This window comes from Schistocerca americana, chromosome 8 (assembly GCF_021461395.2).
Source record: "Schistocerca americana isolate TAMUIC-IGC-003095 chromosome 8, iqSchAmer2.1, whole genome shotgun sequence".
In the NCBI taxonomy this organism is placed as follows: domain Eukaryota; kingdom Metazoa; phylum Arthropoda; class Insecta; order Orthoptera; family Acrididae; genus Schistocerca; species Schistocerca americana.
In genome coordinates, this window is record NC_060126.1 from 66,614,690 (window position 1) to 66,637,972 (window position 23,283).

The window sequence follows — 23,283 nt, forward strand, 5'->3', positions numbered from 1 at the left end:
CTATGTCCATCACATGACAACCAGTTATCATCTGGCCAGCAACAGAATGGTGGCATATCAGTTCTGGATGCTGAAGACTGCACTAATTTGTTTGCACTGCTCACAGTCTTACTGGGCCCAAGAGCCATGTACAAACTAGATATAGAGTCTTCAGCAGCAGAATTTGTTTGTGCCAAGACTTTACACCTGCCAGGGGAGTTAGTCAATACCAGCCTACTGTCAGAATTGGATGGAGGCATCACCCACCTATTGGTCAAGAGCTGCACACAAGGCAGGCGCGACATCTCGACTTCTAACCCCGCCACCACATTGAATCACTGCAGGGCCTACATGCACCACCTACTCTGCATGACATGTCTAGTTCCAGTCCCGGTTCAGAGAAGATGCTTTGTGACCCACTTTCACCAAAGGGGCTCTGGCAGCAACCACTACACATGTCAGCTGCTGTCACCAAGTTTGTGTCCGTCACTTGAAGCACTATGTTACTGTTTATTACTTATTCCTTGGAGTTTTAACTTACTCAGTTTATGTTTATTCATTTATCTTCTTGCTGTTTATTGACAAGTCACCTATAGCAACTGATTGTTTTCCTTCTGTTTGGATTAATAAAACTATTCAAGTCTATTCACAGTGTGGGACTGAGCACTTATTAATTGTGAGCAGTGCTACACAATGTAATATTCCCATCAGTAGTTCTTTATATGGTACAATAAAAAATGCCTACTTCCCAATGAACAGTGTTACTAAGTAGTTATGTGGTCAGAAAAGGAAGAAACAAGAACAGAGACTACATTAGTACAATGTCACACATAATTGATAGAAGAGTGAACAGCTTCATCCTTAAAAAATATCACGAGTTTGTCACACCGATACATTATTTTACCACCACCACAAAACCCCTTCCTCTGTCTGACCACATAAAAGAAGGTTCCTATGATATGCGTGTTTTGTTTCTTTACATTTACAAAAGTCATTAAGGATGTTTCATAAACAAAAGGAAGTGAAATGCATATGGCATAGAAACAAACAGTTGTTTTTTATTTAAGTACATAGATGGACGTCATATCCAAAAAGTAGCAATAATTTAAAGATGTGAACTTTACTTAGCATATTATCAGACAAACTGCTTTTGCGTGCATATATTTTTATAAAATCACTGGAGATGGTGAAACAATTTTGTCTAGTTCAATATCCTATGTCAACAAGTATTTCAGCCATACTGCAAATATCAGATTCTTGACTAATTACTTTTGCTATGTTTTTAGCCTCTGGTGATGTGAATGTTAATTCGTATTACATCTGTGAGGTGAGTGTAGTATTTTTAAATTACTCTTCATAAAAAATTACATTTTTTAAGGAAGTGTAAGGTTAATATTTAGTATTTAGGTCTATTAAATATTCCATTCCCAACCTTTACATTCTCTGAATTTGTGCTGAACCAAAATTATTTCTTCTTGTTACAGTGTCCTGTATTTTCAGAATTCCTATTACACAATTCTGATTGAATGAGTAGATTCTATCAGTAACATAGTCCTGCTTTAACCGTTATTAGGTAGCTTATTGCAGTAGTTTTCATTTTCATTACTCTCATATTGTTCTGTAACTATAGTTTCAGATATCGTTGTAATATCAAACAATACAAATCATTTAACTCAAATTTTGGCAGCACATGTTTGACTGTTGTGAGTTCTTTGTCCTGTAAGCAATTTCATTTATGGCAGTCAGTTTACATGTGGTCTAAAAAACTGGTCTGGCTAAATTTTCAGGACACAGCTTTCAAATACCGAAGAAGACAATATGTTACATGGACATGCATTCGTAAGCACTTTATTTCCATGTTAAAACTAATTTTACAACTCTGCATAGTAAATTAATCATGGGTTTACACAGGAATAGAATGTACCAGCATATCACATTGAACTCTTTCTTTTTTTTCTTTTTTTTTTTTTACACAAAATGTTCATAGCGCAGTTTGGCACTGGTACGTACGTCAACTTGTCACATTAAATCATAGAAGAGCTGACAGATCCTCTTAGTATTGTGTACAGTTTTGCAGCGTTCCAGAACTATGGCTCTAAGACACACTGGATCTCATACCTAGGTTTGATGCGCATGAGCTTCCAAATGCCCCACAAATCTAAGTCTTGTGTTCTGATCCAGAGAATATGGAAGCCACAAAACTGGGCCACCTTCTGTTCTCCATCCATCACAGAATGTCATTTAGTGCCAATGGACATGTAGATATAAATCTACATTTATATTCTAAGTCACCTCATGCTGTATGTGGTCGAGAGAACTTATAGTACCACTACGATCCTCACCTCCCCCCCCCCCCCCCCCCCCCCATTTCGTTTGCGAATGGCACGATGGAAAGAACGATTGTTGGTGAACCACTGTGTGAGCTCAGATTCCTCTCTGACTGCCTCACTGTATACATATATGGGAGGAGGAAGTAATATGCTCTCCAGCTATTTCCAGAATGTATGCTCTCAGAATTTCAATGCTAATGCACAACAACTGTCTCATTGCAACTGCCACCAGAATTTGTTGAACATCTCCACAACATTTTCACACTGACTTAAAGAATCCAATGACAGAATATGCCACACTTCATTGGATTGTCTGTCTCTTCTATTAACCCTTCCTGGTTATGTCCCTAGGCCTATGAGCTATACTCAAGAATTGTGAAAGAAGTGTCTTTTTCACCACTTCACTGCTACAAAACTCAGCTAGCCTTTTCCTACTGCAAATTATGGATAAAGCGCAACAGGCGGATTCCATACCACTAGATTTCATACAGTATTTAACATTGTGTTGCACTGTCAACTGTCAATGAAGATATGATCATACATAATAGATTCCCAGATGTGTGAGTGGCTCTAAGACTTCTTAAGCAATAGAACCCAGTACATTGCATTTGGTGCTGAGTGTTCATCAGAGACAACAGTATCGTCAAGAGTGCCCCACAGAAGTCAGACAAGAGCTGTTTTTTTCTGTAAACATGAATGATCAGGTAGATGGGATACGCAGCAGTCTCCAACTGTTTGCTCATGATGTTGCTCATGATGATGGGTGGTGGTGGTGGTGGTGATGACAACGATGATGATAGTGACGACGAAGTGTACAGGAAGGAGTCAAAGTCGGGTCACTGTAGAAGAATACAAGATGATGGACTAAATTTCTAGTTGGTGTGATGAATGGCAGGTAGCTTTAAATGTAGAAAAATGTAAGTTAATGAAGAAGAGTACAAAAAAGCAAACCCACAATGTTTAAATATAGCATTAGTACTGTGCTGCTCGACACGGTCATGTTGATCAAATATCTAGATGTAACATTGCAAAGCGATATGAAATGGAACTAGAAAGTCAGGCTGGTAGCAGGGAAGGTGCATGGTTGACCAATTTATAGGGAGCATTTTGGAAAAGTGTAGCTCAACCATAATTGAATGGTCATGTAAGGATTGCTGTAATAAAGGCAAATGGTCGACTGATTGACACTTAACACTCTCAAATGCAATTCTGAGTTAGAAGTATACATACCCAGTTATGCTTTGTTAACCATCTTGCAAAACTAATCACTTTCAAACACAATTAATCTGGGGGGAGGGGGGACGCTCAAAATTCTGTGGAGAAATCCACCCCCAGTCTCCCTTACTACATGCAGCATGGAATTAACTCACCACCTTTCCTACTTAATACCTTAATAATTGTGCCACTTCATTCCATGCTGACACCTACTACCACAAGTGCTTTTTATCTGTATTTGATCATTGTTCCATAGTGGGGAATTTTGTAGTATGAAATTGTCCACTATATCAGTGTTTGATTTAGAATACTCACTATTCCGAGATTTCTCCAGTCGAGTAGATCACTCAGTCGTTCTGTTCGGTTTCGCTGAATGATTCGCTGTCTTCGATTCAGTCGTGCAAAATCATACATGTAGCTTGCCAATTGCTGCACAGAGCCTTCAAGAGATATATAGCGCCTATCTACAACATAAATACCATAGCTCATGGGGTCTGCGATGTGTTCCTGCATGAAGCAGCCAAAACCTGGAATGAAAAATGGAAGCTGTAAAACACCTGTACAGAAAGTTGTGTTTTTTTAACACAAAAATCCCTAGAGAAAAAGATCAAGGAAACAACCATACTCTTCACATTGGAAGGTGGAAAAATCAGCTACAGTCAGTTCCATAACAATAGTGTTTGCAAGTCTGTGAGTGTAAGAACTTCTCAAGGTATTTGATTTACCTCTACAGTTCCTATATTTTACAGCATGATGTGCAACTTTATCAGTAATTCAACAGACAGCACCGATTCTGTTATGTTCGACAATACAAGATATATTGCAGCGATTATCATTCTGCAGTGATTATTATTCTGCAGAGAAACTGTGTGGCAAATGTTCACAATTAATAGATGTTATGAACTGTAGTAACCAGTATTTGCCCCAGATGATTCAGTAAGATACAACTGAAAAAGAAAAAGTTTCAGCACTGAATGAAAAGAGAAATTCTGAAACACAAATTACTTAATCCACAGTGGAGGTAAGGTACATGTCAATCAGGTTGAAATTAAATGTGTTAGTAAACAAGTCCTTTCACCCAGCTTACTTTATTAAGATATATCATGGTGCATAATTTTTGTAGAACTACTGTCTTAAATATACAGTAATTTATCAGTGAGTCATATTTTTCACACAATTATTTTGAAAATACAGAAAAAGAATGTGGAAATGAAACAGCATTGGAGGAAAAGCAGAGATCATGTAAAAGAAGTGAATAATAGTACTAGAGATTATGTGGGATGTCTACAACAGATAAACTGATTACAAAAAGTAGTTAACTAGACAATTGTGCCCAGAGGACAGCCAATGCTGACTGTCCGTGGGGTCATCCTCTGCTATACAGTGCCATTTGGATGCAGTATGGAGGAATGTGGGGTGAGCACCCCACACTCCTGACTGCCAACAGTTTTTATAGACCTCGGAGCCGCTGCTCCTCACTCAAACAGCTGTTTGATAGCCTCAAGAGACTGAGTTCTCCCCATTCCAGTCCTACCAGTGTAGAAAAATCCCTGATAGTACTGCCCTGCAGTCAGACACAGTGACCACTCAGCTATGGAAGTAGGCATATATTAATTACAAAGCAAAAACTAATTTTACAAACAACGAGTGATTGCAGCTGGAAGAAATTGTTGACAGGTGAACGTAAAGTCTGTGAAAAGGGGGGGGGGGGCAGTGTTGAGGGAAGTAGGATTTAGTATCTGCCTCAAAGAAGAAGCAAAACACACACAATAAATATTTAATTGATGATACATATAAACATATTATTAGGCAGCAATTTATGGAATATTATTAACGATACAAGGAAATATCATCTTTGCAAAAACTTCATACCCTTCCTCTCACAGAGCTGCACTTTCAGGTTAGCAACAGAACAGAAAAACTGTTCTGTGTATTGGTTTTGGTTTTAAAAAGTTCCAGAATTACAAAGGCATTATGTGCAGATGAGATAATGTACTCACATAAAAAGCACATCACATTAGATTTTTTTATGAAAAAAAAAAAAATGAAACTTCAGAATTAAAGTGACCAGTTGCTTGTTTAGAAAAACCATGGATTCAAACACGTTATACTATGAATAAATGATAGCTATGTGACGAAGAGGTAGTGTATAAAGATCGTGACGATGTCCTCCAGAGATGGGAAGAATATATAAAAGAGCTATATGACACAAATAGCAAACCAGAAACTCTGGAACTTGAATCACACAACAGTGTAAGTGATGAAGAGAAAGGACCGACCATCATAATGGAAGAAGTAAAGTCTGCTATTGCTGCAATGAAAAATGGCAAAGCAGTAGGTACAGATACAATACCGGGAGAAATACTAAAATGCTTGAACCACAATGGAATAAGAGAAATATTGAGGTTATGTAATAAAATATATGACAGTGGTGAATGGCCTGAGGACTTTTTGACAACAGTAATGATTCCATTGCCGAAAAAACAAGGAACCAAGAAATGCAGCGAGCACAGGACAATCAGCCTCATTTCACATGCAGCCAAAGTGATGTTAAGAATAATTAATAAAAGACTTGAAGAAGTAATAGAGGAGAATCTCGGCGAGGAGCAGTTTGGCTTTAGACGGAATACGGGCACCAGAGATGCAATAGGGCTCCTACGAATCTTAGGAGAAAGGTTTATTGAAAAAGGAAGAGACCTATATATGTGCTTCATCGATTTAGAAAAGGCATTTGACAATGTGGTTTGGGACAAGCTGGCGACTATTATGAGGGAAAAGAGAGTGGACTGGAAAACCAGAAGACTTATAAACTCATTGTACCTTAATCAAAAAGTTTCAGTTAAAGTGAGAGGAGAAAGTACGAACTGGATCAGACTAGGGAAAGGAGTAAGACAAGGATGCTGTTTATCACCTACTCTTTTCAACCTGTACTTGGAAAATATGATTGACCAATGCTCATTAGATGACAAAGGAGTAGAAATTGGAGGAAGAAGAGTAGGGTGCTTGAGATTTGCTGATGACATGGTCCTTCTAGCCACAGGGGAAAAAGAATTACAGGATTTGGTGGGCACCATTGCAACTAACGGAAAAAAATATGGAATGAAAATTAACACAAATAAAACAAAAGTATTGGCAATAGGAGGAAATAAGGAACTAAAAATTGTGCTGAATGGAGAAAAACTAGAACAGGTGCAAAATTTTAAGTATCTTGGAAGCAGGATAGACACCGACTGGAAGTGCACCACAGAAATTAAAACAAGGATAGCAATGGCAAAAGAGGCGTTTTATAAGAAAAGGAGAATCTTCTGCAGCGGTATGGACAGAGAACTCAGAAAGAGACTCATAAAATGTCTTGTAGGGAGTGTTCTTCTATATGGCGCTGAAACATGGACTATGAGGAAAAAAGACAGAGAAAAGCTGGAGGCTTTTGAGATCTGGACATGGCGGAAGATGGAAGGAATAAGTTGGATGGACAGAGTAAAAAATGAAGAGGTACTGAGAAGAGTGGGAGAGAAAAGGCAGTTACTAGATGTAATAAAGAGAAGAAAAAGAAATTGGATTGGGCATATATTAAGAAAGAATGACGGACTGATAAAAACAGTTTTAGAAGGTTATGTAGAAGGGAAAAGAAAGCGAGGAAGGAAGAGATTCCAGATACTGGATGACATGATGGACGGTACAACATACAGCAGCCTTAAGAAGGAAGCAATGGATCGCAGAAAATGGAGAGGCAAAGGACCTGCTAATATAGCAGATAACTGATGATGATGATGTGATGTTTAGAGAAACCATGGATTCATACACATTATACTATGAATAAATGATGTCAAAGGGACTGTGTGTGAAGAGTATTGTCAAACAATAGTTTCCAGTCAATGTTTCACTGTTGTAAATGCAGGCTGTGATGGGAGTTCTGTTCTGTATTCACTACTTCTAAATGACTGCAACAACAGAGCTCTGAAATGGATATAAAAAAAATTAAAATATTTAGAGACAAGCTTCTAGTATTAATCAAAGAGCAACAACTCCATTCTGTTAGTTCCACTGACAAAATTTTGCAAGAAAATGGTTTCCTCCTACTGATGCTGTTCCACCTAGACCTAAATCATATAAAACTCTACTGGAATCTTAAGAAGAATAAATACATAGTTGTAATCTTACAGCACCTCACTCTCCCACTTGAAAAAATAACAGCCAATACTTTTGTTGTTAATAAATAAACATCTTGTTTAATCCTACCTGGCGGAAGTCCCTCAAAGTGACATCAGTTCTGCAACTTGTGCCACAGTTTCACTGCTTCCATATTCAAGCAGCTTTTCAGTTAACCACAAAAGGCTGACTGGAGCTTCGAAAGACATTTTCACCAGGTAAAAATTACACTGGGAATAAAATCCGGAACCTCCATGTTACTTGCCAAACACACTAACCACAAGACTGTGCAGTCAGCACTTTTGCTATTGTAACATCACACGACAATAAAGGTTGTATGTCATGTCAAACAAATACGTGAAAATCACCGGAGGAGAGATACTTTGACAAGGAAACAAAAAATAATAAAATCAGTGGGGATAGATTTGAAACTAATGCTGTCATCTTCAACTGAAACAGGAGATGACGAATCGACAAACACAGCTAAGGAAGAAGTGACATCACTGCGGGAGTTAGTTTTAGGTATACTGTCACCTCAATGTTGTGAGCAACTGAGATAAGATATCCTATACTGCTTTGTGTTGTTCTTCTGAATAGGTGCTTCATTCAGTGGCACTTACAGTTATGTAGTACTTATGTCACAGTGCTCACTTTTAAAGCTACAGGAGTGTCCGCTGTTGTTACCTCCCATCCATGCTTCTCAGGTAATAAGAGCACATAAATCTATGATGTGGACAACTGGACAGAAATAGGTTATGGTAGATCTAGGCTAGGTATAAAATAATAGTTTGGTAATGAATTCTTCCATCACATCCCGGTAGAAGCATTACATGTAGGAATGAGAAGCAAACCATGTTTTGTTCCACTAGTTGTACTGATATTTCTGAAACAAAATGCATGTGGAAGAGGTTCTTATTCAATTATTTGAAAACTGACATTGTAACTGTCTAATGATCTGAAGTGAAAAACTTCACACCAGATGCGATTCCACTACATAGATAAGAAAGATGATGATGATCGGTTTTGTTGGGCACTCAAATGCGCGGTCATCAGCGCCCAAACAAAGTCCCAATTTTTCACACCGTCCAGTTATTTTACTCAGTCCAATTAAGCCACTGTCATGAATGATGATGACGATGATGATGACACAAACACCCAGTCCCCAGTCAGAGAAAATTCCCAACTCGGCCGGGAATCGAACACGGGACCCCGTGATTCAGAGAAGATAAGAAAGAGAAGCTATGAATTACAATTTGTCACTCAGGCAGTTTAGGGGTAAAGGCAACAGCTCACCAGATAGTAGAGGCTCTGAGTCATTGACAGGCACACAAGCTAGACTGTAAACTTTACTAGCTTTCAGACAGATCCTTTCTTGAGCCAAGGAACACTTATGAAGGGCTTCAGAGGTAAGTTATACATCCTGCCCACACTAACACCATTGTGCAACAAGAGTGGTGCACAGTCAGAAGAGAACACACATTCTGCACTTCCTGTACAGACAGTTCTGCTGTTGCATGGATGAGAGGTGCATCAGTGTGTGGGATGGAAATGGCCATGCAGTGGGAAACACACTACAAAGTTGAAGTACATGGGACAGTACAATTCTTGTGGACAAAAAGTCTAAGCTGCACACAGATTCACAGCGAAATTCTGATGCTACATAGATAAATAATGATGTCACATCCAGCCATAGCAAAATGGTGCTGACAATTTGATCGAGGCTGCTCAGATGCAGATGACTCATCGGGAAGGAAAGACGTCGATATCAATCACAGACAACAATGTGTACGCGATTGAGGAACCCAGTCGCAGCAATCACAGACTTTTCCAATGGTGAGGACATTCACGCGGCAGTTTTCCAATCACTTCGTAATTGAGGACCAGATTTTTATCATTGAGGACCTGAATTATTGGTACAATATTCTGACCACTGTTAACAGAGACTTTCTATGTTGAGAAAGTAGTGTTTCATATCTGTGTCACTTCTGAACTGTAGTGCACAATCCAATAGAAGTCACTTGATGTGCATGCCTTGAATAAGGTTTTTTCTGAAAGCTAGAAAATTTTGCAGTGTGGCTTGTGTCTGTTGACAACTCAACACCTCTACTATCCAGAAAGATGTTATCCATACCCTTAAGGTATTCGCATTCTGCCAGAACTTTTCATACCAAATTTGTCACTTGTGTTGAATGTGGATAGCTATTTTGTTTGAGCTATATATTTAATATTAGAAGAATAGCTGATAACTAGAATGGTGGTGTATATTGCAATATACTTGACACGCCTAAAATATTTGAAGAGCTTAGATCAGCTTTAATACTGTTAAACTGAATAATAGAATATGTATTGTCTTGGTAGTGTTAATGATGAAGTCATGGCTTGCATTGCCACTAATGGAGAAATATAACTAAAAGAAGCAGCAGCAACAACAACAACAAAAAAGAGTTCAGAATTACTGGAACCTGATCACAGACAATAATCGTATGTGGTGGGTTGAAACAGGTCATCCCCATCAGAAATGGTGTCCTGGAATGAACACTACACATCATAAGTCATCGCTGGCATATGTTTGAGGATGCAGTACCGTATTTACTCGAATCTAAGCAGCACTTTTTTTCTGGTTTTTGTAATCCAAAAGACCACCTGCGGCTTATAATCGAGTGCAAAGTAAGTGGAAGTTGTGAAAAATGTTGGTAGGTGCCGCCGCAATTAACTTCTGCCGTCGAATATATGTAGCACTACACAGGCATGCTTTGCAGGCACAAAGATAAATACTGGCGCCAAAACCTCTGCGTCAGTGAATAAAAAGAAAAAAAGGTGGAAGACGAGCTTTTTTTTCTCTGCCCCGAGTTTCGACCACTGCATTTTCATACGTTGTCCAACGAGGTAAATACAAATTCCGTATTGCTCATCCTCGAATGTAGCAGAATTTCAATGTACTACGAAAATCCGACTGGCAAGACTGGGATGTTTGTCAATATGGCCAACTCTACGTTCTGAATTCTTTCCTACCTGTGAGAAGAGATGGTTCCTAATAGGAACTTTTATGAATTGTGAATCACATGCATTATTCTCTTCACCAGAAGAATAATACGAACATAAACATTTTGCCATGTATTCTTTCGTGTTTGCTGCTATCTCATTTAAATCGTGTCTGCCTAATAAACTACGAAACTAGAGTGAGACAACAGCAAATGCGGAAGAATATACATACCATGTCATGTTTATATTCATATGCCTAATAGTGATACAGTCAGAAATGAAGTATGGCAATTGACTAGATTTTTAAATCTAAGATGACTAATTTCTGTGCAGAATGTAATGTACTAAAGAGGCGTCTGCAAAGATTTTCATATGGGGAAAAATTTTCGCTAAACTCTCGTTCAGATCATCATCTCTCATATGCAGTCTATTATTTGGTTCTTGTTTATCATTATCAAAGAAAGCAGAAGTATAAGTAACAACAAATAGCAGTCTCTTGCCATTGTTTCACTAATGATTCCTCCTCCTCCTCCCCCCCCCCCCTCCCCCCTCTCTCTCTCTCTCTCTCTCTCTCTCTCTCTCTCTCTCTCTCTCTTTTATTGTAAGCGGCGGTAGCGTGCACAAAAGCAAGCCATGCCGCAAGCGGCGACAGGCCGTAAACACTCATTTTCAGAATGCGACAAACAATGCATGACACATTAAAATAATGCATTTTCAGCTTAGAGTGACGTAAACCCCTATAACAAAGAGAACGGCACTTATCAGGTCAAAGAAAAATAAGCAATCAATTCAAATCAGACGAAGCACGTGAAAAAGGCAGGGTACCCGTATAAATACGGACAGAGTGCCTGACGCATAGCAATGGCTACCTGGTAAAGCTTAACTGCTAAGCTTACGGCTCGAACCAAAGTACTATAGCTGTATCGTCATTCATTCGACCTAAATTGTGTCTCATATTACAATGGACCAACTTTGTTTCGATTTGGAGATGCGGCCTAAAACTTCTCTCTCCCCTGAATTTCGAGTCTCAAATTTCAGGTGCGGCTTAGATTTGAGTGCGGCTTAGATTCGAGTAAATACGGTAAATGCTGGGATAACATGGCAATTGAAAGTAAGCTACATAAAGTACTATTAAAGTCATACAAACCAACATGACTGTATTAAAGAAACTAAAAGCAACTTTAAGTCATTATGAAACAAAGCAAATGAGGTAATATGTTGTGAAAATAAAGGTGGTGGTGGTGGTGGTGGTGGTGGTGGTGGTGATACAGTGATGATGTCGAAACACTGGAAAAAGGGAACAAAAATTAGAGGAAAAGTCTTTACACCAAAATGCATAGCTGATCACTTATTAGGGAGCAACTTTGAAATCAAACAATCTTGAAATCAAACAGTACATAGAGTTCCACAACCGGCATACATCAGTGACATAAAAAACACATTAAAAGTGTCCACAACAAAATTGTGGCTACTATTGATCCAGGAAAGTGAACTTGATGCTTTGTGAGATTAAGTTTTTTGACTAGGATAGTTCTGTTCCACTATTTGCTTGCATGTAGCTTGATAGTGTATGTTCGTATCAATAAAAAATATGTATCAAAATGTTCTGTTGGTTTCATATGTTTATCATCATCAAATCAGGAGCAGAAACCCACAAAATAACTAGATCAAAAAGAAGTATAAGACAAATAGTTTAATTTTGTGAAAGAGGCAACTAAATGGACAAACAGAAACCATCTGAAATTGACAGGCATCACACAAGAAGATGCCCAGAACAAGGAAATTTTTCAATGAAAATTTTAACAATAGCATGATTAGCAGGAGAGAAAACCCAAAATGAAGGCCAGGACAACTTTGAAGTGGGGTAATAACTCACAGCAAAAGAATTAAAGACATGGGCACACAGAAAGGCCATCCAATGTTTCCAAGTGTTCTGTGAAATCCTAAATGGGAAAATACAGTCAAGATTATTCTTTACTTACAAGTATAACACACTTGATAGTAATCTCAAACAATAAAAACTCCAGGTTCACATACCAACAATATAAGAGAAAGGACAGATTGCTATTCAATGTAAAGATGACACACTGATTTGCTGGCAGGCGCAATAAAAAGGCTTATGATTTACATTTGGCCAAAGCCTTCTTCAGAAAAGAAACACACATTCATTCATAAAAGCAAGCACACCTCACGCACATGAATGCAATCTCCAGCAGTTTGGACTCGCCTGTCTAAAAATTAATGTGTCATCTTTATGGTGATTAGCAATTTACCTCTTTCCTTTGCTTTGTTGATAGTAACCACACACAACCACAGAAGATTTAGTGGACAACACTGACAACACTGTGTAGAGCATCGAAATGAATTTTTCCTCCTCCTTTTCTGGATCCTGTCTATTGCATTTCTGTACTTTTTCTTACTACATTCACCAAAATGATTATAGGTGTTACATTGTTACAACATGTTATGAAATTTTTTGAGGGCTGAATCAATTATTTCCTTTATTTGAGCAACAGGCTCTCTAATCAATCACTGCCTGAATAAAATTCGTAAATTACAGTGTTATACATAGCAGTTGGGATTATATTTACTGGTGACAAAAACACCCAAACACCAGTGATGGGACCCGCATAAAGACTTAACAGTGTTCACTGGGCATCAGTAGCAAGAATGGTCACCACCAAGGCATGGAGAGCTAAATAAACAAACAGGAAAGTTCTGTGTTTCATAACTTAGATGACGTGAATGTACTGCCATTTCTTATAAAGGTGGTATAATCACCTAATAAACAGAGTGAACACACAGAGGAGTTGGCACTCACATTTATGAGAATTTTTCATAAACCCTCGAAAGAAATTTATATGGTGTTGTAATTGTTTAATCCCCTCACTCATTTTGCCCAGAATACTTCATCAGCTATATTCCTCAATTTACTACTTGCTTTCTGCAATCAATCAATGTATAATTTTCAACATACAGTGCATCATCCTCACTTGCCCAGTAATGCTTTAGAATTACATTTCTTCAGAACATATATACTAACTGGATTACAAAGTAACAAGTAACGTGCACAAGGCCACACATTCTTTGTGGTAGTAAAAATATCATCTTTGTGCCACATTTCCCGAAGTCTTCATTAGTCCACACACATGTATACATTGCAAGAAAATTGCGTTAGTCATCATCTGCTACAAAAATCGTGTTAAATTAACTACACATATATAATTATCCAATGTGTCAAATTGTTTACAGTAATGATCCTCATGATCACAACATAAATTTTTCCTAAATCTGGTCTACTTAATTACTCTCTCTTCAAACTAAGAAATACTCACCACTACCATTACAAATTAATAAACTATTAATAACTTAGAAATTGTGAGACTTATTATGATGTCATTACCTGAGAGATTTGTGGTAATAGATGGTATTCCCATAACTGTACACTCTGCTGGTGTGTAACCCCACGGCTCGTAGTAGCTCGGAAACACTCCAAGGTGACAACCACGCACAAACTCTTCATAATCGAGACCGAACAGTGGATTGGTGGAGGACATAAACTCTGGATGAAAAACAATCTGCAAAGAAGCACAATGCTCTTAGTCACACAGTTGCAGCTTCTCTCAATATTTACTTCTGCTTAAATAGGCTTCATATGGCAAAATGATGAAATGAAAATAGTGGAATCTTATTCACAACATTGTGCAGATTTTACAAATATTAGATAGTAAGGGATGTATTTGGATCAGGAAATTGAGGAGGCAAGAGAGAATGTTGTCATAACTGAAGACTAGTAACCTTAATATTTTTACACAGAAATGGGGATTACAAGAATAATATAAAACAAAATAAAAATTATCTGTAAAAAGCTATAAAATTCCAAAACATAAGTTTTACACTTTTCCAAACAGTAAACCACACTGACACCCTGTAACACCCTGTAACTTAACATTACTCACTGTCACTCTCCTTGGCAATAATGTTCCTTCATCAAGAGCAGGCATTGCCTGCAGGGGGAGCAACTGTTAAAACTAAGTTTTTGAAAACAGCCAGAAGTCACACTTTGTATTTACAAGGTGTATCCACTACGTAAGTTCCATTTGGTTATATAAAACAAACATGTACAGATACAGAAAAAAATATTTATTGCACAAAAATCTACAACTTTTAGACTACTTCTCTACATAGCTTCCGAAATTTTGTAGGCACTTGTCATAGTGTGGCACAAGTTTTTGTATGCCTTCTTCATAGAAGGTTGCTGTCTGTGTATTCAACCATGTGGTAACATGTTCTTTCAGCCTGTCTTCATCCTTGAAGTGTTGATCACCAATGATAGATTTTAGGTGTAAGAAGAGATGAAAGTCGCTAGAAACAAGGTCCAGGTTGTACGGAGGATGATTAAACGCATTCCAGTGAAATTCCCATACAAGGAGTTTGGCCACATTCGCCATGTGAGGCCAGGCATTATCATGGGAAAAAAAATACCTTTTGACAGTAATCCTTGCCGCTTTTTCTGTATTGCGTGGCGTAATTTCTTAATGCTCTTGCAGTAACCACGTGGTAAGAAATCAATCAGCAGAATGCTTTTTCTGTCCCAAAAAAATGGTGCACATGACTTCTCAAGGTGTCAAGATTTGCTTAGGCTTAACCTTCATTGGGGATGAAGTGTGCCTCCATTCCATTGATTGCCATTTTGTTTCAGGGGTGTCGTATGATACCTAAGTTTCATCTCACATGACCATCTGAGAAAGAAAACTGTCGCCTTCTTCACTGTAACATATCAAAAACTGAAGTGCACTGTCCATCCATTGTTTATTTTTGTGTTGTTCAGTAAGAATTTTGGGTACCCAATGTGAGCAAAGTTTCCAAAATATCAGTTTTTCAGTAACAATTTAATGAATTAGTGATTGTGAGATTTGCGTAACTTCCATAGTAAGGGCACTAAGTGTAAACTTACAGTTGTGCTTAGTCTTCTCTTCAACTGTGTGAACCAGTTCATCAGCAACCATAAATGGGCATCCACTTTGTTCTTCATCATGCACTTTATCACATCCATCATTGAACAGTCTGACCCATCTTCTAACCATTGAATCACTCATAGCAATTTGTCTGTAAACCTTGCAGATTTTCCAATGAATTTCCTTTGGTTTAACTTTCTTTGTATTTAGAAAATGAATCATAGATATGATTTCATGAACGGCAGCATTTTCAATTACGGCTGACATTATAAAGAAGCACTACAAAGCACACGTCAGCAGCAGGGATCTAAAAATGGCATACATGTCTTCTCATTGATTCAGAGTAGCTGCCACACATGCATGGTACTGCGATCATAGCACTGCCACGGATAGAAATAAAAACAGAACTTACTCTGTGGAGGACCCTCGTATTTTTGACCAAGTTTTACTCTTCAAATGAACAAGAGCACCATCAGAATATACAGTTTAAAGTTGACTGACAGCTCTAAAGATTAAACTGTCTGTATTATAGTACTTAAACTTAGGTTTAAAGTACAGCGGTGAATGATGACATTGCCAGTGCCATGTTTCCAGGTGACATACAGTAAATGGTAAAGGAAGTTGCTCTACCTGCTGTCTCAGGACACTAAATGCAGGCTGGTAATTCTCAGACACAGAGGCTCGAACATAATGAAAAGAAAAGTGTCCAGCAGCAGCGTCTGTACCAGTGTAGACATGACTATTCACAGAGATACCATTACAACAGTGGTGCACTGGTGTCCACAGAGGCATTGAATCTTTTCCTGAAACTGTGAAGGAGGGGTACACAGTCCAACAGTAGCACCATACCGCTTCCAGCAGTCTTCTTCGTATCATTTTATGAGGAATGGCAGTGGGCATGGAGCCACTTAAAGGCAATGAGGTGGTCCATCAATAGTTGTGTCTTATGGCCCACCTGTGATCTCTAATGGCAATTGTAGGAGTCCACCAAGGTGTGATGCCGAGGAATAGGTGATCGCTGAATCAGCTGCCGATAGAATTGCTGCAGCCCTGCTCCGAAGAGCCGCACTGATACCTCCACACTGCTAGGTGCCAGGGGTGATGGCAGTGGTGACAGCATCCCAATCAGCTTTGGAGAGAGCCCATTTGGGTGGACACCCAGGGAAGTGACACCAAGGGAGGGTCAAAATGACTACTGTTGCACAGGTAGTTGTGGATGGATGAGAAAAGACCTAGGCTGCAAACGGCAAGGTCAATAGCCAAATAAGACCTATATGCCACACTGAAGTGTGTGGGAACATCAGTACTCAAGAAGCAAAGATAGATGTCTACAAGCATGTTCAGCATGTTCAAACAGAAGCCAGAACATATGGGCAAACACCACCCAATGCTCTTTCATAGTCAGTGTAATTCTTAACATAATCACAATAGCCATGGAGGATGGGGACCACTTGGCTGGGAAACAAGTTTTCTGGAGGGTGAATGCAAAAAAATGGTAAGCGCGCAAAAGATATCAGAGCTCAGCCAAGTGACAAACAGATGCTACAGTTCCACTGTAGGATCACAGAGTCAGTATCTTGTGGAGACATAAAGGTACCAAAAAGGCAGGTCATGCTTTACTGCCACCTGCTGCCACTGGTTGTGAAGGTACCCTATCAATACACATTTGTTCCAAAGCAGGGTGTGTGGAAGGTTCAGGGCCACAGGCACCACCAGGAACGCTGTCTTGCCAGAAGAGGTTGCATGAGGGACATCACAATCTCTCATTTTTTTGGAGGACTCCTTTTTATCTTCTTGTCTTTAGAAGATTTAGACTTCTACAGTGGTCGGTCTGCCCCAGATTCTGGGACACTGGAGGTATGCGAAGACTTACAACCTACAACTTGTGGCTCCTTCAGCCACATGGCATCCAGTTTCAGGTCAGCAAATTCCTGGGGGAGGGAGTGTTCTGTGCAACTCCTTCCTGATAAGGGGCACCTGAGGAGGGCATTGCTTCTCCAGCTGGGGGTTGGGGACTGACGCCCCAGCTAATAGGGAGTCAACACTCCCAAAAAGGGGTGAGAGGGAGGAAGCAATAGGAGGAGAATCCCCTACCACCAGGGGAGCAGGTGCAGTTGGACAAACCCGACGGCCAGATGTAGAAAGTATAAATTTGAAAACTGAATAAATTACGGAATAATGTAGATAGAGAGGTACAAATTGACACATACGCTTGTAATGACATGGGGTTTTATTAGAACAAAAAAAATATGAAAGTTTAAAAATGTCCGACAGATCAGAATAGCAATAATTAGCATAACAAAGTAAGACAAAGCAAAGATGATGTTCTTTACAGGAAATACTCAATATGTCCAATATGTCCACCATCATTCCTCAACAATAGCTGTAGTCGAGGAATAATGTTGTGAACAGCACTGTAAAGCATGTCCAGAGTTATGGTGAGGCATTGGCGTTGGATGTTGACTTTCAGCATCCCTAGAGATGTCGGTCGATCACGATACACTTGCGACTTCAGGTAACCCAAAAGCACGGATTGAGCACACGATCATCACCAAACGACGAGAGCAAGAGATCTTTCACACATCTAGCAATATGGGGTGGAGCGCCATCCTGCATAAACATCGTACTTTCCAGCAGGTGTTTATCAGCCAGGCTAGGGATGATGCGATTCTGTAACTTATTGGCATACCTTTCACCCATCACGGTAGCAGTTACAACACCAGAATCACGCATTTCCTCAAAGAAAAAAGGCCCAGTAATGGTAGATGCAGAAAATCCAACCCATACCGTGACTTTCTCGTCGTGCAATGGCGTTTCCAAGACAGTTCTAGGATTTTCAGTAGCCCAAATTCTGCAGTTGTGGGCGTTGACAGACCCTCGGAGTGTGAAATGAGCTTCGTCGGTCCACAACACGTTACTCAACCAATCGTCATCTTCTGCCACCTTTTGAAACGCCCACGCCGCAAATGCCCTCTGCTTCACTAAATCGCCAGGTAACAGTTCATGATGCCGATGGATTTTGTACGGATAGCATCGGAGGGTACGCCAAAGTTCCAACCAAACAGTAGTGTATGGAATGCCGGTGTGACGTGCGACTGCACGAGCGCTGACTTCCCCGTGCATAGACGAACCCGCTACAGTCTCACTTTCTTGCTGAACTGTCTCAGCAGCATTATGCCTTGTGCTCTGTCAGCCACTACGGGGTCTATCGTCTGAACAACCCGTGGCTTCTAACTTCAAAATCATTCTCGCCACAGCTGCATTTGTCAATGGACCTTTACCCGCTCAAATCCCCTTCCTATGGCGATAGGATCGTAACGCTGAACTAGCACATTCTCCATTCTGATAATACAGCTTCACTAAAAGCGCCTTTTCAGATAACGTCAACATGTTGTGACTGCTGGCGCATCCGATTCTCTCTCTCTCATTACAGCTCCTTTTATACACGATTGTCATGCGCAGTCACAGACGTTTTGCTGTCCAGAGCCATATGTAGACATTTTGTGAACTTTTTTTTTTGTTCTAATAAAACCCCTTGTCATTCCAAGCATGTGTGTCAATTTTTACCTCTCTGTCTACATTATTCCGTGGTTTATTAAGTTTTCAAATTTACACTGAATTTTTGATCACCCGGTAAATGGTTACAGTTCTGAGTTTTCAGGGTAGTACTATTGCAAGAGAGAATGGTGCAAATGAAGAAAAGCACAAAGTTGAAATATACATCGCACTGGGCAACCTTCCCTGCATGATCTGCACATCTGTAAAATTTAGAAAAGAAATGGCAAGTCAAATTCAACAAGCGGATAATATAAATAATAATGAAAAGCTGTTGAAGGCTGGAAGATAAGTAAATAAATGTCCAAAACCCAAACCAGATCCAAGCATAATTGGCATCAAGAAGGTTGTCCACTGGAAAGGTAGAGAGGAAAAGATAATAGTACAATGATAGACTTGTAGCATGTAAAGGGAAGTAGTTCTGCAAAGACTGAGGGCCCTTGGTCACCAAGTATGTAATCACAAAAGAGATGTGAGTGCCCTCAAGAGTCTATGTGAATAGGTCTACATTAGAAACAACATCTCCTATAGAAACATGTACTACTGATTAGTATTTGTCCACTTGTAAAGTCAGTTCAGTTCTAACTAAACTTAGATTCTGGCAAACTGCAATTTAAACATGGTAGAAGTTATAAAATGCAAGGTATGTGGAATGCACCCCCATGACTGGCACCACAAAGGAATTTGCTGCCCACTCTTGTTCTATCCTGTACACATTTGGTTGATCTGGTGCCATTTCCCTCCCCCCCCCCATAACCCCCCCTCTCCCACGCCCCCACCCTCCACCTTCTTTTCTATACTTATAAAATGGTCAAATCTGCATATGACCACAACAACCAAGGCATCATCTGAAAATGTTAGACAGTCCCTTTATTAATGTATTACACAATGTAAAAACACATTGGCCTCAGCAACCAAAACTTTACCTCTGAATGTAACACAAGCTTGTATTTTTCGAATGATAAATTTGGTAAAAATGGAATCATACAGGTGGATAAATACAGTATATTCCATGCTCTTCCACATTTATTACAAATACTATCTAACTGGCATATTTATTTAATAACCTTGTTAAGTGCAGTTACAGACCACAGAGTGGGTCCCATTTTCACACTAATTTGTTACATTCCACTCATGGATTCGACAGTGATTTTTATGAAGTGTCACTAGCTATATTTCTTATTACAATGCTTCCTCCTCAGTTTCTGTCAGTTGGTGCAATAAAATCACTTGAACTATATCATTGCAAAATTGCCCATGATTGGTAGATCTTATAGCTGTCTACCACACAAAACTGCAAGATCAAACTTTAAATGCTACCTAAACAACACACTAGCATTTAGAAAGGCAATAGTTGAAATCAGTATCACAAATAAATAAATAAATAAATAAATTCCTTGCACTGCGTGTAAAAGCAATAACAGACAAATAATCAAGATATTGAGATGCTACTGGATTGATAGGAACTCTGACAATGAAATATCCCAATACCAGACTTATGTAAGAGTACATAGTACATTTTTTGGGTGGAGTATATAACACTCTGTACTTTTATAATGTTCATCTATAGTTATGACCAGGTTTCATATTGATACACATTTTAACCACTGTTTAGCATCATATATTAGTGACACTACTCTCTCTCTCTCTCTCTCTCTCAACCTCCTCCCCCCCCCCCCCCCCCTCCACGTGTGCATGCATGTATGCATGTCCACACTACTGAATTTCACTTTGACTGCAATCTTCACCTGCCTCATTAACAATTTATTTCAATAAACTTCATTTATTCCAAGATTCAATTATTCCCTTCATTTCTAGTAAATACGTTACATTATTACATGTGGTGCATCCAGTAATGTAGAGACAAAAAAGTAAAAATTAAAACTGAGAAAGAGAGAGCAATAAACAAATATTTCAGAGTAATTGGGTCATATGGATAGGTGCACATTAGGGTGTTCCAAAAATTCAATGTAGCTTTTATTTGAGTGCATACCCTCTTAATTTATTTCGCATACCCTCTTAATTTATTTGTATGATGCCAAAACAACAATATGTAAAATTTCAGAACCTTAGGATCTTGGCAGCCCGTGCTGACTTGCATTGAAACATGTCAGGTTGGCTGTGCTTGGTAAGAAAGGCGAAGGCACGTGCCCTCGTGTTGGTGTGTCTCTAACATTGTTAGTCTAAATTGTCGTCAGCAAGTGAAAATGTCAGTGGAATTACTTAGTAGTTCTAAAACACATATATTTTTAATAGGTCTGATAAAATATCAGATAAAAGGTTCAAAACTGCCATCTAACGGACAAGTTCTAGCAGTAACTCTTCAGGCTTTCCCGGCGATCTAATGACATCTTGGGTTGTCGGGTGTTCTGCCGGATATCAGCGTCATACTTGCACGATATTTTGGTCACGTAGCTAGTAACCTTCATCAGGTGCGACCTGAGACTGCTCCTCGAGTGGACCTCGTCCAGTATTTATGCCTATGGCCTTCCCCCTCCACCAGCAGGTCGCAGGGAATGGGCGCGGACCACAGAGGAAGCGCCTGCAGCCGTTGGTGGAGGGGGAAGGCCATAGGCATAAATACTGGACCAGGTCCACTTGAGGAGCAGTCTCAGGTCGCACCTGATGAAGGTTACAAGCTACGTGACCGAAATATCGTGCAAGTACGACGCTGATATCCGGCAGAACACCCGACAACCCTAGATGTCAAGTTGTAGCAGTTTTATTTTATAATATCTGGGAAATGAATTTAACTGTCAGTGAAAGTGCAAATCTCACTATTCGGGAATGTATGATCTTCTGGGAAAAGGTGTGTATACCTACCAAATCTGTACCTAATTGTGTGAAGGAATTAGTGAACCTATATCAAGTTTGGAGGGAGTTGCACACGCCAATGCCCTTCAGTTAATGAAAATAGATGAAGATAAAATCTTTTTACAGTGACAGAGAGAGCCACATTGGCCTGGCCACTTAGCTGGAGTGGACGAGAAACTGGCTAATAAAGAGGAAAGGTCGTGCATAAGAACTATTGAGGAAGAAAACCGACATGCTAAATATCTTTCCACATCAGATCCTTCAACAGCATCTTATGGAGCATTACAAAATGACTCATCTTCAGACTGTAATGAAAATGAGATGTGTTCGCAAGGAAGTTTCCCAACTGTGATTGAGAACATAAAATCTGAAACCAGTAAAACAACTATGCGGAAAAATTTCAGTACTCCAAAATTAGTAGCAGCACTAGATAGGTGTCAGTTGAGTGTGAGAGATTCAGTGTATATTCTTGAAACTACCATTGAGGCACTTGGATATAATACTGATAAATTTCCTATAAGTAAGTCCTTGATCCAAAGAATTCGTACAAGTGCAGTCTCTTTGTTGTGACACTACAGCTTCAAATACAGGTTATATCAATGGTGTCTGTGTGCTACTTGAGCAAAAACTTAACAGAAGTGTCATTCATTTTCCTTGCTGCCACCACATGTATGAACTAGCGTTAAAAAACGTGTTCCACGTAAAAATCAGTTCAGTGACAATAAGTTCTGATATTCCACTCTTCAAAAAGTTCAGAGATATCTGGAAAAGTGTAGATCGAGATAATATACACTGCTAAAAGGAAAAAGTCACAATGCACCAAACTGTTTCAGAAATTGACAATCTGCTTGAGTTTTACCACACTGATCTGACAAAAGAAATAATCAGAGATGATAACTGAGAGTTGATAGAGCTTTCTGTTATATTTTTAGGTGGAGATATGGACAGAAAATTCGAGATATGGCCTCCAGGTGCCATATACCAAGCTTGATGGATGGCGAGAGCTATAAATTCCCTAAAAATATCATTACTTTGTGGTCAGTTAAAAATTCTGAGCAAGGAGAAGGTAGCACTGTTTGACATTTGCCTGTTCATCATGACATCCTATGTCAAGCCATGGCTTCAGTGTATTTTGGCAGTAAAGGCACCCTACCAAGATTTGTGCTTTTTGAAGTCAATGAAGGCACACAAAAAATTAGATAAAGACGTCTCAAAAGCAGCTCTACAGAAGATAAGCCAGCATATATGGTATTTGACTGATGAAGTTTCTGACTTTTCACTGTTTGATGATGATGTGGATC

The 23,283-nt window shown here is 39.3% G+C and overlaps 1 protein-coding gene across 2 annotated transcripts in view; it reads right to left on the reverse strand.

The window, feature by feature from the left end:
* The window catches only part of LOC124544626 (glycogen [starch] synthase), a 133,844-nt gene that overhangs the window by 19,952 nt on the left and 90,609 nt on the right, over positions 1-23,283 (reverse strand). For both annotated transcript variants that reach the window (XM_047123227.1, XM_047123229.1), the window contains exons 10-11: positions 14,059-14,233; positions 3,840-4,051 (exon numbers count right to left, since the gene is read on the reverse strand). In XM_047123227.1, coding sequence (XP_046979183.1) covers positions 3,840-4,051; positions 14,059-14,233 — 387 coding nt within the window. The remainder of the gene's footprint in view (positions 1-3,839; positions 4,052-14,058; positions 14,234-23,283) is intronic.